The sequence below is a fragment of the Carassius auratus genome, chromosome 23 (assembly GCF_003368295.1).
Source record: "Carassius auratus strain Wakin chromosome 23, ASM336829v1, whole genome shotgun sequence".
Taxonomy (NCBI): Eukaryota; Metazoa; Chordata; class Actinopteri; order Cypriniformes; family Cyprinidae; genus Carassius; species Carassius auratus.
Genome location: NC_039265.1, coordinates 8,743,911 through 8,758,286, shown reverse-complemented (window position 1 = coordinate 8,758,286; position 14,376 = coordinate 8,743,911). Strand labels below are relative to the sequence as shown.

The 14,376-nt window shown below is 38.2% G+C and overlaps 1 protein-coding gene across 3 annotated transcripts in view; it reads left to right on the top strand.

Moving 5' to 3' along the window:
* The first annotated feature begins 344 nt into the window (after positions 1-344).
* nhsa (Nance-Horan syndrome a (congenital cataracts and dental anomalies)) overlaps positions 345-14,376 on the top strand; it is a 93,181-nt gene continuing 79,149 nt past the window's right edge. For 2 of the 3 annotated variants that reach the window (XM_026199612.1, XM_026199610.1), the window contains exon 1: positions 345-926. In XM_026199612.1, the coding sequence (XP_026055397.1) occupies positions 647-926 (280 nt within the window). In that variant the 5' untranslated portion in view covers positions 345-646. The remainder of the gene's footprint in view (positions 927-14,376) is intronic. The other variant, XM_026199611.1, reaches the window with a different exon arrangement.

The window sequence follows — 14,376 nt, the reverse complement described above, 5'->3', positions numbered from 1 at the left end:
TAAACAAGAACAAATAGAAATGGCACCACATGAATAAAATTTAAAACGGAACATAAAAAAAATAGCTAATTCAACATATTAATAAATGCTACAATATGAAATAAATAATACTAAAATAACACTGCCCTGTACATAAAAACTATTTATTTTAATTTAAAAAGAAAAGTAATTTGTACTGATATTTTATTTAAAATGCCCAGTTTCTCTATCCAGCAAGAGATGAAAAGGGAATTGAAGATCTTTTAATGTATTTGCCATAAGTTTACATTTACCAAGTCATTTAGCATACACTTTTATTCATTTTTTTAATTGAATAACATCTGTCTGTCTGATGAACGCATAGCGGTCGCTCCGGATCCAGCTGTTGCCGCGCTCCGCTCCACGTTTTCGCTCCGCCTTTCCTTAAAAGCAATCGGAGTTTAAAGCGCAGTAAAACACGCGAGTGAGTGGAAGAGGGATCAGAGCGGCAGAGGCGGATCTCAGTGCGGTTCAGCGTGTGTGTGTGTCCGGAGGAGGATGGAGGACGAGCCGCGAGAGACCCTGGACTAACGCAGGAGGAGGAGGAGGAGGGGTCTTGCTTTTTACATGGAACCTGTTTGCGTTTTCCTCCAAAGGTGGATTTTATACTGAAACACTACAGGACAAAATGCCATTTGCCAAGCGGATCGTGGAGCCCCAGTGGCTGTGCAGACGCGCGGACGCGGATGAGGAGGGTCTCCTGTTCCAGGACCTGTGCGCCTTCAGTAATGTGGCTCTGTCCCGGACCCTGCGCCAGCTGTCGGATCTGGCCAAGCACGCCTGCTCGCTCTTCCAGGAGCTGGAGCACGAGCTGCTCGCCACGAACCTGCGCGTCTGTGCGCTCCGGGACAAGATGGGCAGGATCCAGGAGACCACCGGCGCGCTCGACCCCAAACAGGAGGCAGTGCGTGAGTACCTACCCCGCTCCTGGAGTGTCTTTTCTATCCAAAAAGTGATGAAGAGTTCGTTTACTCAAGGTTTAGTCCCTGCGTCATGGTGATCGATTGCGCTTGCGGTCTTTGGGTCACCAGTCCAGATGTTTTACCGCTCGGATACATCATACTAACAGCCCTTAAAGAGTTATGTAATAAAACAAATACTTGTTTACTCTCGCGCGCTCTTGACTCCTCTCCAACCCGCATGACTGGTGGTCTGGTGTTGTAAGATCTGGACTTGTGATCTGAAACTTGTGGGTTTGAACCCAATCTGAAGTGATTCATCCAATTCTCAAAACCTCTTGTTAATCTAAGGGGAACGTGTGGTTGTTTGGTTTCTAGGTAGACCATCTTGATCAAGCTGGTTTTTAGACATCATTGTAGCTAATCACCATCTTAAACCAGAAACCAGCAAACATGTTCCAGAAACGCAGCTACTGTAAGGTTGTGAGTCACTTTGGAGATTGTGTGAAAGTAGTTGGTTTATGTAGTGAAGGGCAGCAGAAGGGGTGTGTGCTCCTCACAGCAGATGACATTGGGAAAACATGTTGTTACTGAGAACATCATTTCCGTGTTGCACAAGAACAGATTCTGTCATTCATGCACATGTGAAAGTGAAACAAGCCTGATGTCTGTGATCCATGATAGATCCAGGCAGTGTGTCTGTTTCTGTTGGATTCTGTACTCAGTTTGTGTGGCATAATGAATTCAGTAAGGTTAGGTTGTTTTGTGTATCTGCTGATTTGCATCACATGAGTAATGCAGCCCAAATGGACCTGCAAGAGTGACAGAGAAAGTTTTCTTCTTCTTCTTCTTTCAGAGTTTTAAAGTCTCTGGCCTTTTGGATAAAAAAAAAAAAATCATGAAAGTGTTTCAATAATATTTATTAGTATTTATTTATTATATTTTGTATAATTGTATTTTATATTTTATTAATATTTATGTTAAATATGTAAAATATTATTAATACCACAACTACCACTAATAATAATTATGACATAAATAATGAAATAAAATATATTAATATTATTTTGTTATTATCATTTGTAACTTATTTCATGTAATGTTTATATTTTGTATTATTTTGTTTATTTAAAATATTTTATATAATAATAAAAATATTTATTTTGTTTAATGTATTGTTTTATATTACATTTTTGTGTTTATTTATGTTATTTTAACAGCTTTATTTAAATGTTTATAAAATGATAATACTACTGCTACTACTACTACTACCACTACTACTACTACTACTACTAATAATAATACTTATAATAATAATTATTATTATTATTATTATTATTTTATAAAATATTAAACAATATTAAATGAAAATATGAATAGAATAATCTAAAATGTAACACATAAAAAAACTATTATTGAAATTATTATTTTATTACATAAAAACATTATTGCTGTTGTTGAGGTCAAAACATCTGGCATTGTAGAAAAAGCCCATAATGTTCTCTTTAAGAAGACCTGGAGTTTGCATGTATGATTTTACATATATTCATATAAACCAATGACCAGTATGGACAAGGTTGAAAGCAATGTTTCATAAGAGCTGCGAAATTCTATTTATTTTTATTTTTAGTTCGTTTGTTTGTTCATGATAAATATAAACCTGTGAAAATGTAAACTGCGAGTAGCTGATCAAATAATGGGTGTTTGTAATAGCAGAAAAGCCTCTACCGTGCTGTCGGGACGTTCTGTCTCTTCTCCAGATCTTCAGGGTCATTTTGGAAGAATGCAGTATTTATGGAATAACACCCAACCTTTGTCCTTCCAGCCCTCCTTCCTTCCTTCCCTGTCACGTCTTTCTTTAGCCACTGAGAGTTTGTTTTGCTCAGGGAGATCTCGTTCAAACACTTTCCTCATAAGGTTTGTTTCTGTGTGTGACCCATTCAGGGGTCAAGAAGGAAGTCTGGTCCAACCGAGACTGTGAGAGGATCCTGAACAAAATTCATAACACATGGGCTTGTGTAAATCTGCTTCAATAACTGAACAAGCACCTGTTTTCAGCCTCTTGTTCCTGTTTAACCTGTGGTTTGGGGGTCAAAGGTCACTAATGTGCTTCATCCAGCTCTAGTTGCTAGTACCTGTGGGTCATCGTGGGTCAGCCAGATGAATTTCGTCATTAATCAAACAGATTGGGATCTTTTGTTTGTGTCGGCCTGCTTTAAACATGACATCATAATTATGGTAATTCATCAAACCAGACCACATAAACTTTTTATTTTTTCAATTTAAGAGGGTCTTGAAAGTAACCTGTTATTTTTGTCGGCAATTACAGCAGACCTGGGCGGAGAGGACACAGAACCATGCCAAAGTTTTAGTTACAATGCAATTATAAAGAAGAAAAAAATCCAGACCTATTTTTCATGCATTACCAATTAATTCTGCAATCAAAAATGTGCAAAATATGTGGTTAACGAAATGAAGTGAATAATGTTCAGTAAGTGCACAATCATGATTCAGAAAACTAAATTACAATAGGTTTTGGTGTGATTATCAAATCAGATTCAAATTTAGTTAAATTTACGTATGGCTATGTTTCAGAGTGAAGCACGGCACTGAAGAGAAACTTTAAGGACTCGCTGCATTTATTCATCAGAATAAATGTTGGATGGTTTGGTTTAATTTTAAAAATAAACAAGACAGACATAAATATTAGTGTTGTAATTTTAAAGTCTAAAATAAAATTATTATTATTATTATTATTATTAAATAAGTTTTTATTTTACAGTGAAATATTACAATAGTATTCTTATTTTGTTTTATTTAGTAATAGTTGATTCATGATTAAAAATTGCATTTTTTTTTCAATTATATATATTTTTTATTACTATTTGGCCCCACTCCCGCCAAAACAAAACAAATGAAATAGTGCAGTGGTAGTATTTTGCTATTATGTGGAAGATTTATTATTTGACTATTTTTACGTTTTTAACTTTTTATGTGGAAAAATGTACTTGGTGCACCTTCATTTGGATTTTTACATTGCTTTTATTTTTGTTAATATGGGCTAGAGCTCTGTTTAAATCTGAAGTGTTCAACTTTAGTGTGTAACTTGAGCCTGTAAGCAGCTGGAGGCCCTAAAAACACTAAATCACTCTGAACACCTTAGCAACCTTTTAGCAACGCCCTGTGATCCATCCCAGCAGTCACATTATGGCAAGTTTTATTTTGGCCTGCTCTGCTCATATTTTCTTCAGAAAACTGATTTGTGAGCTACCAGCTGGTGTCGTGAGTATGATGTTGGTTTCTCATATCAGACGAACTTTTGAAGTCTGTGTTATTGTTGTGGTAATGATATATTGAATAGATTTGTGTACACCATCCCCCAGCACCGTAATTACTCTCCATCAGCCCTTTCATAGTGATTGTCTCTTGTGCACTTTAACAACAGAGCAGCTAATATGAATCTGAATTAGTGCAAATGTGTGTGTGTGTGTGGTGGGATGGGGGGCGGGTTTGTTAGGGCCTGTAGTACCATCCAGAATCACCACGTTAGGATCTGTTTACGTTGCTTCCGCTACACATGGTATGTGTGTGTGTGTGTGTGACTGTGTGTGTGTGTGTGTTCATCTCTGTGATATCAGGCATGATGCTGACACAATTAGGTCAGTGTTTTGCACATGCTCTCTAAGCCTCATCCCTGTTCAACACACTCTCATATAAACATGCCCTTCTATTTTCCTCATATATTGTCTAAATGCTAACAATGGTCCAGTATTTAAAAAAATATCAGTGTGGTTAACATGAAACAACATTTACAATGCATTTAACCTTTCTAAAGAGACTTATTTTTATGCAAATAAAATATTGAAATAAGAATGGGGGTCGATTTATGAGAACTGAATCATGAGAAGTAGGCTATTTTATTATTTTGTTGATATCTCTCTGTCATCTCAGAGGTGGGGAACATTTGACAAACATGTAACATGTTATTACGCGTGATTGTTATTTTATTTTGCATGATTTCTTTTTTGAAATAATAATATTTAAATAATTGTAAATAATAATCACTTATATGCTTGCATATATATTATATTATATTATATTATATTATATTATATTATATTATATTATATTATATTATATTATATTATATTATATTATATTATATTATTCCAAAAATGTCTATATTTGTGTGTGTGTGTGTGTCTGTGTGTGTGTGTGTGTGTGTGGGGTTTATTTTTTAGCCTCTAAAGCCTCAGAGTAAGTGAAACACTTTTTGGTGGGTCGAACAGCTGTAAATGCTGAAGTGTGTGTGTGTGTGCAGGGGGGTGTTTGTAAGCGTAATAGAAGAACGCATGACTGTGAGGCACTGAAGTGTGTTTGGCTCTTTCAGATTAGCATATCCGTGGTAACGAGACAAAAACTCTAAACTGAGAGAGAACATTGCTGAGAGTCGGGCATCACTTCATAATCTGTTTATAGTATGTTTTTTTTACATTTTACATTTTAAAAGAAAAATGTTTTTAGTATTTAATATTTTAGCGGTTGAAATATTATTTATGTATTTTATTTATTTATTTATTTATCCTTGGTGAAATCAGCTGTAAAAAAATAGTTTAATTTTATTTAATTTTTTTCTTTATTAAAAGCATTTAAAAAAATAATAATAATAACATACTGATAAATTGTGCACATAGGACCAGAGACATTTATTAAGTTGATGTAGTCGGTTTTGATGTAATGTTGGCTCCATAGCAAAGTATTTTATTTATTTATTTATTTATTATATATATATATATATATATATATATATATATATATATATATATATATATATATATATATATATATATATATATATTTTATTTTTTTTTTTTTAGACAGAATGGAAGTAAATCAGTCTCAGGAGAACACGGGGGCCAAACCTGATTGAGGTCAGACTGATTTCTCTTTGGCCTCACTTTTGTCCTGTCGATTCTGGTCTTCTGGGTTTATTTTGATAAGATATGTCAATATTAATAATTCAGGAAGCACATCCTTTCTTTCATGCATACGCTTAAACATTTGGTCCGTTTCACTGATCAGAGCAAATGCTGGGAGTAATGATAGCTAGAGATGAGTGGAAGTATAAAGAGAGGCAGAAAGTGAGAAGACAGTATTGCATTCTGCTTTAAAAATAGGATACAGTTTGCACATACAGTATTTAGTAAGAAGCATGCTGGTGTTCCATGTTTCCCAGTATATCCTATGTCTGCTGCTACAGTAGAGAACTAATAAGGGTGCAGAGAAGAGGTCTGGTCTTTGGCTACGGTCTGGAAACACACGTGCTTGGCCGTGAGCCACATTCCAGTCCTGCCTGTCATGTTTGTGTATTTCTTTCCAGTGGAGATTAATGGCTTGCGATGTGTGTGAAGTTCTCAGGAAAGCCTTTTCTAGGAAAAGAGTATCTTACACTTGCACACAGTCTCTGTAGTTGCTCCTCGAGGACCCTGGCTCCGGCTCAAGTGACTGCGCTGTGGACATTCATCGTTTTTAGCGGTGCAGGTGTGTTGATGGTAGACTGCAGGGTTGTCAGTGAGACTGTATTACTGGACGGTGAGCTCTCACTGCTTTCGCTGCTTGTGTTGAAGACAGATTCACACTGAGAGGAACAGTCAACATCCTGTCAACCCAATGTCATGGGTGGAGCAGTGTGCAGGTGGAGTGCTTTGATATCGAGATGGACAGGGTGTGTCTGAAACATGAGACAGCCGATTATTTTTGAGATGGGTGTGAGCTGTCTGTCTGTCTGTCTTTTATCATGTGTCAATCTCTCTTTCTGCCTATATGTACTGTAAATCCATTTGTCTGTCTATCTGTAGATGTAAATAGATAGACAGGTCTAGTTTGTTTATCATTTGTCAATCTCTGTTTATATGCACTTTATATCAGTCGGTCCATCCATCTATCAGTCTCTGTCTAGACTCTATCGATCTGTCTGTCTATTTGTCTATCTATCTCAAGGGTGAAAATCTAAGATAGATCTGATATCTATATATCTAGATAGATGGATCTATCACGTCTATCCTTCTGTCTATATATATATATATATATATTGTATATTCATCTGTTCGTCTGTCCATCTCTCTGTCGATTCTTCTGTCCATTTTTTATCAGTTTTTCCATCCCCATCTCCTTTCGTTTGTCTTGTGTAGTGTCTCGATCCCAATTCCCTTGCCGTCTCTCCATCATTTGCTGTCGTCAATGTATGTCAAAATGATGTTTTCATAAAAAATAAATAAAGCACTGAACCTGGAAGTCTATTCCCTAACACAGTCACCTTTCAGCACACTTGCATTGATATCTTAGACACGGCGAGCGAATCCATGCTGCGCTCCAGTGTGCTTTTCACCTCAGTTTTGTTGAATTATATATGACGGCGTGAGGCAGCTCTTGTGTATGGTTAGACTGGAGACTCCAGATACTAATGCTTTGCGTGCTTCCTTACGCGTGTTTCCCCGATCTCACACGCACCCGTTGAACTGTTTTTCGGGGGCTGAATCACCTGAAGGAGAAGGATGACAACAAACACCTCGCCCTTCCCCCGTTTGCATCATTCTGTTTTTCTCTTTGTCTCATCCAGCTGTTCTGGGTCCTCTACTCTTTTCAGAAGGTGGAGGGCGGGAGGCAGCGTTCGCTGTGTTGTCATGCGTCTCCAGGCTAAGCAGCTAAACAAGGAACACAGCGAGCGCATTTGTTATGCAACATTTAGAGTAGGCCAGCGGGCTGCAGGCAACTTTCTCTCTCCCTCTCTCTCTCTCCCTCTACCGCAGAGTCTGCATAGTAACAGCCTGGAGGTGAAACTCGTCTAACCTTCTCATCGAGGACCCAGACTGCAGCTGTGCTTGCGTGTTTCTCTTCTCCATCCACAGCATATTTCTTCTGCATCACTTCTTCTACACACTTTAATCCTCATAAAATGTACAAAGGAGCTTCAAATGGTCAATATTTACTTCTAAACCTGTATGACTTTCTTTGCTCTGTGGTACACAACTGTGAATTTCTGAAGAATGTTCTGTCAACACTTTTCATCTATCTATCTATCTATCTATCTATCTATCTATCTATCTATCTATCTATCTATCTATCTATCTATCTATCTATCTATCTATCTATCTATCCATCCATCCATCCATCCATCCATCCATCCATCCATTCATCCATCCATCCATCCATCCATCCATCCATCCATCCATCTCATCTTTTTGATGAATTATGTTCTCTAAAAGTATTTTTTTTTTTCAGTTTCAGACAGTTCTTGTGAATTGAACTCTAAAGCTTAATGTAACTCTTTTTTGTACATTTGCTTATGCACATTTGTTGATCTTTGAGTCAGATTGTAGTGAATCAGAGTGTTTAAATGTACTTTCTCAGAAAGGAAATCGAAAGGTTGTCAGGTTTGGGCTGAATTTGGAAATTTACAATTTATCTGTACTGGTCAGATCTGGTTTGGTTTGGTCACAGGTCTTATTTATTGGCATAAGTAATGTGCATTAATATTCTCGAATGGTCTCAAGGTTGTTTCTTTTGAGGTTGTCAAGATCTGACTGTGCGTTTGATAGATAGGAATGCTTGAGATCCCTTTTTATGTAATGTAAACGAGTCAGGTCAGTGAATTGGATTTCCAAAGGCACAGCTGAAGTTTTCATTTGGTAAATGCAGCAAATGCCTTTGGTTTGGTCACATGAGAGAGTGTCTCTTTGGCAATGTCCTTGCGATGCACCATTCCCTTCTTCTAAAATAAAGCTCTACTAAACAGTTCTAGCAGCTAGGATTTGACTCTATCCAGACGGTGTATTGGTATCAAGCCTCTTACCAAATATCAACTCTAAACTCTAATGCACATTCTCTCAGTGTCTCTTTATCTTTCTGTTAAAAGCCTCATGCAGGTCTAGATGACTGTGAGGAGATAAAATATGGTTGTTAATTATAGCTGGAAATCAAAGACCCGTCTCATTTCTTGAGTACGTGTCTGCAGACAGGCTTGATGCACCTCTGCTAGTTTCTCCATGCACATCTCAGGTCAGGTTTGAGGCCATAATGCTGAGTTCATGGCCCTGGGGCCACAGGAGACACCTCCAATTTTTAGCTAAAAGCAGGTGTCAAAAAGACACTTTATGTCTGCTTCAGGTGGGAATGTGTTTGAAAAGGATTAGTACATCTGTTTTTTTTTTCTTTAGTTGTTTTAATTGCACTGAAATTAAGTGGTGAAATGAATCCTGGTTGCACTTTGGTAAGAAATGAATCATAGGCTGGCGGTTATTGGCTTTGTCTCTCGCTCACACACACACACTACTGGTGAACCCAAATTCAACGGCGGTCTCCGGTAGGATGGTTTTGGTGTTTTAAGGGAAGTGTCTGTCTGTTTGATGTGGTTTCAGTGGGTTGCTCAGTCATATCAAGCAGTTTAAATCCAGCTGACTTACAGGAAAACACTTTTTACACCTCAGGGAGGCTGAGTCCATTTCCAAACCGAGAGTGATGAGTGGTATGATGGGGAAAGAGGAAGGGGTCAAAGGTTAAAGGGAGGATTTGGGAGTGTTTACACTTTGAGAGTCTTTCAAGCTTGAACAAAGTTTGTGTTTGTATGTGTGTGTGTTGTAACTTACTTAGGTAAATACTTAGGAATGTTTATACTTTAGAAATGTTTAGAAATACTTTAGTAGGGCTGGGTAATTTTTAGGCAATTTTTCAGATATTTAAAACTATTTGAAACAATTGTGTTTTCAGAAGAAACATTGTTTGAAATGATCAGTGTTGTCAAGTAGATTCATAGTGTTTAATGCTAAATAAAGAAATAGATAATAAAATAAATAAAATACAGTCAAATAAATCAAATAATGTTAAATTTCTTTTGTTTTATACATACAAATATTAAAATACACAATAATAAACAGCAATATATAATTTTTTGTTTGGCATATCAGAGGTACGAATTTAAACACTTGTTTTATTATATATAGTGAAAAGTAAAGAAATTTTCTTTTTAATATATTTTCCTTTTCAAAGTTTTTTTTTAAGTGTAAGTTTGTGGTTAAGATGTAAGTAATTGTAACTGTCTGCATAACTATAGTTTTGTGAATGTATGAGAAAGTTGTGGTGGAGTGTGAAAGGGAGTGAAAGCTATTGAAAGACGAGACGAGACTTTGGAAAAGGTCATGACCTCTCAGGGTAGTCCATGATTTGTTTGGAGTTGATGTTTGTTTGTCTGTGTAAAGTAGATGTGTATTCCCATAGGGCAGTCACAGTTTAGATCTCTTTATTTATACTGATCTGAAATCTCTTGAAACTTTCGATATCTCGAAAGCAATGAGATTAAATAGAGCCCAAATGGAGGGTCCTGTAGTGTTTAAGAAAAGATTGACAAATCTTTTACATGTTTCCATAAGAAAATTGAGCATGAAATCCCATGACAGCAGCTCTCAACCAGAGTTTGTTTTTGTATGTGTATGTTTATCACATAAATAATCAGGTCACCCTCACTCATGATCTGTTTTAATACAGCACACAAACTTGTGCGCGCACACACACACACACACACACACACCTGTAGACAGGCAGATCTCAATCCTAATCCCATAGTCTTTATAATTGCACACCTCCATAAGTAATAAACACTGAATCCTCCCCCCTGTGCATGAATGCTCTGACTTACATTGAACCTAGACGTACAGCCTCTTCCTGTGCGATCTGACATTGTGGGGCAGAAACTCAACACCTGTTTGTTGTTGTAAGGGTGTGTTTCTTAATGCAATGGAGGTCACCCAGGTGCCCGTGTAACCCTTGCATTTCTCTTCTCTCTCTCTCTCACACACACACACACACACACACACACACACACACAAACACACACACACATGCACTGCTGGTGTTAAAATGTCTTAAAGGGACAATTCACCAAAAAATGAAAGTTCTGTCATCATCACCCTCATGGCATTCCAAACCCGTATGACTTTTTTCCTTGTTTTAAAGGTGTTTTAAAGGATGCTCCGGGTGTTCTTTTTCACTGCAGACAAAGTGTTGACCAGGGCTGTCAGGCTCCAAAATTTACAAAAGCACTGTGAAACAGTTCATATAACTTGTCCATTATATTCCAAGTCATATGAAGCCATTTGATAGCTTTTAGTAAGGGAAAAGACTGAAATTAGGAACATTTCAGGTAGGCGCTAGCATGTTCCTGTGGTTGCTCGGTTGTTTGTTAAATGTGTTTGTTAGTATGTCACATTACAATTATATAGTTAATAAGCTGTTCTGAGCTATCTTTAGCATCTTTGTCACATTACAGTTATAGAGATAATAAGCTGTTCTGAGTTATTGTTAGCATCTTTTATATGTTTAAATGGTTCCTGGGATGTGCAGGTACTGTACAGTTATGTTAGTTTTTTTCCCAGTTTTTGTAAACAAGCCACTTTACGGTTATCCAGTGAGGTTTTCTTGTTGTTCTTAGCATGTTGCCATATGGCTGTGTTTTCTACATTATTTTAGTTGTTGTTAGCATGATGTTGTGGTTTTTAATGAGCTGTACAGTTACGCAGTTTGTTGTGGTGATTTAAGTATTTTTTAGCATGTAGCTATATTGTTAAGTGTTTCCTAGAGTGTTGTAGTCATTGTTAGCATATTGTTGTAGTTTTTGAATGTCCTGAAAGTCTTTTAGCAATATCATTATACAGTTTGGCAGATGCTAAGTTTTTTTTTGTGATCTTTAACATCTTTATGTATGGATAAGTAGTTCCTAAAGCGTTTTTAGCATTTGTAGCATGTTGCCCTACAGTTACACAGCTTTGAGTGTTTTTATTGAAGAGTACATGCTAAAATTAATACTTAAAGGTTTATTTGAATAATTTACACTAAGTATGACAATAGAAAATCAACTTTGTAAGTTTTTTTATGTCAGGTAATGTGTCCATGAGTGTTGCAATCATTCCTCTGGATTTCTGTGTATTGTTGAGATCACGCTCCAGCCTAACACGCAAGTATGAAATGTCTGAGGATTAGGAGTGACACTCCGGGCTCTGGAATGCCTTTCATTGCTGTCAGGTATTTTTGTCGCTCTCTCTTCTCCCTTTGTGTTGTTTCAGTGTGTGTTTTTGTGATGATGACAGCTCATCTCCTGGCGGTTGAGCTCTCCAGGCTTGCGTTACCATAGAAAGCTGCCGCTTGGACTGACTTCATGCTGTTGTTCAGGGTTTGATGTCGAAGGAGCCCCTGTGTAATTTTTCCTCTGAAAAAATGGCTGTTATGACTTTGCCCTGCACACTCTATCCATGACATCAAAGACATTCCTCCGGCTTACCGTGCTGTTAGATCTGCCCGCCCAGCACACACTCACACACACACATGTTCTTCTCTGTGATTAGATTGATGAAAATGAGGGGTGCGTCCTCAGACGTGTCATTACAAACTCTGCTGCTCATAACTCAGACCCGGTCGCCTGTCTCCCCGAGACCTCCAGCAAACCTCTAATTACTCTACATGTGTTTAATGTCTTCACAGCAAGACTCTCTCCTCTCAGTACAGTTCAGTGGAATTTGAGACTTTTTAAAGGGGCCATGGTCTACACCAGGGATGCCTAGTTCTGTTTCTGTAGAGTCACCTATCTGAAAAGTTCATTTCCAGCCCTGTTCTAATGCCTATCTCTCTCTTTCCATTCATAGCAAAAACCCTCAAATGAGTAGTTTCCAACCAGGTATCATTGTTTCTTTCACAGAACAACAAACTGGATGTTAACCAGTCAGGTTTCAGGAATGGCCATTCAACTGAGACTGTGCTACTGTCAGTTACGGAAACCTTGCAGATTGCAAAATCTGATTCCAAATCAACATTTCTTATTCTGCTGGATCTATATGCTGCGTTTGACACTGTCAGTCACCAGATCCTCCTGTCTGCCCATTCATCACTGGGGATCACAGGAATTCCACTTAGCTGTTTGGAATCCTATCTCACTGGATGGTCTTTTAGGGTGGCCTTTGGTGGGGAGGTATCCAAAGCACATCAACTGATCATTGGCATTCCTCAGGGATCAGTTCTTGGACCCCTTCTCTTCTCCATACACACTACATCACAGCTCTATCTCTCATTTCAGTCAGATGATCCAACGGTAGCTGCACAGATCTCTTGCAACAGGTTCAAGACTTTAATGCTTGCATATAGAACAACCACAGACTCAGCACCCACCTACTTCCACTCACTATTACGAATCTACATCCCCTCCAGAAGTCTGAGATCTATGAGTGAGTGACGCCTTGTGGTACCATCACAGATTGGCTCGAAATCACTTTCCAGAACATTATCATTCACTGTTCCTGGCTGGTGAAATGATAATCCCACCCCTATGTAGAATGCTGAATCCCTGGCAATTTTCAGGCAACAACTGAAAACTCATCTCTTTCAACACTATTTGACTACTTCTCTTCTCACATTTTATTTTCTCCCAGTCTGCCTTGTCTCATCTTCTCCTCTCCTCTCCCCTCCCTCTTTATCCCACATTTCCTCCTTTCCTTTTGATTCCTTTTGCCTCATTTAATCTCTTCTCTCATCTAATTCTGTCTTGTTGGATTTTCTTACATCTTCAGTTCTCACAATAGTCTCATGAATGGCCAGTGTCTTATGCTGTAAGCTATCTCTGTGGTTGTTCTCAGTGGAGTTTGTCTCTCCATGGCAGCGCAGAGAAACATCTAAAGCAGATTATTCCCATAAAAGTCCCCAGACCCTCCTGGCTCCCATGCACCCCTGGAGCCAGCCCACCTGCCCTCATCTCTTTCTCATCATCTCAGAAAGGGCCTTCAAAGGGCCTTCTAACAGCCCTGTGACTCCAGCCAAAACCAGATGAGAATTGAATGGCTCCTCCCTGGAGTTTGGCTGTGTCCCCCTCTTAAAATCCCCCCATAACTGTGAGAGACGTTATGTAACTGTATTATATAGACAAAACACAGCTAGCCCTAACCCTGCCCTGCTCACTGGTTACAGTCAGAAGTGAAGACACTTTAAAAGCTAAAACACTCCCATAATGCCACAGTAAAACTTTCCATTTTACATTTCCTCAGAATAAGTGCTGGAGAGCACAGCCAGAGAGGCCTGTCATCAGGAACCAGAGAGCAGGGAAGAGGGAGGGATGGATTTAAGAGCTACAAGTTATTCCAATTTCCAGGGTTTTTGGGTGAGGGAGACCAACCAACCGGCCCGCCAGTGCTGGCTAAAAAGTGTGTGTTAGTAAGGCATCTGATAACACACACACACACACACACATTTCCATCCCATAATATCTTCCTGATGTCATTATATGATAAATGAGTTTTAGAACTGATGACATGGGAACCCTGTATTTTCTGTGTACCATGACTATTTGAATATAAATAACCTGTTAGTTCTAAATCTGATGGAAATAATTGACCTATCGGTAAGCCCCGCCTCCCTTATTCACTGT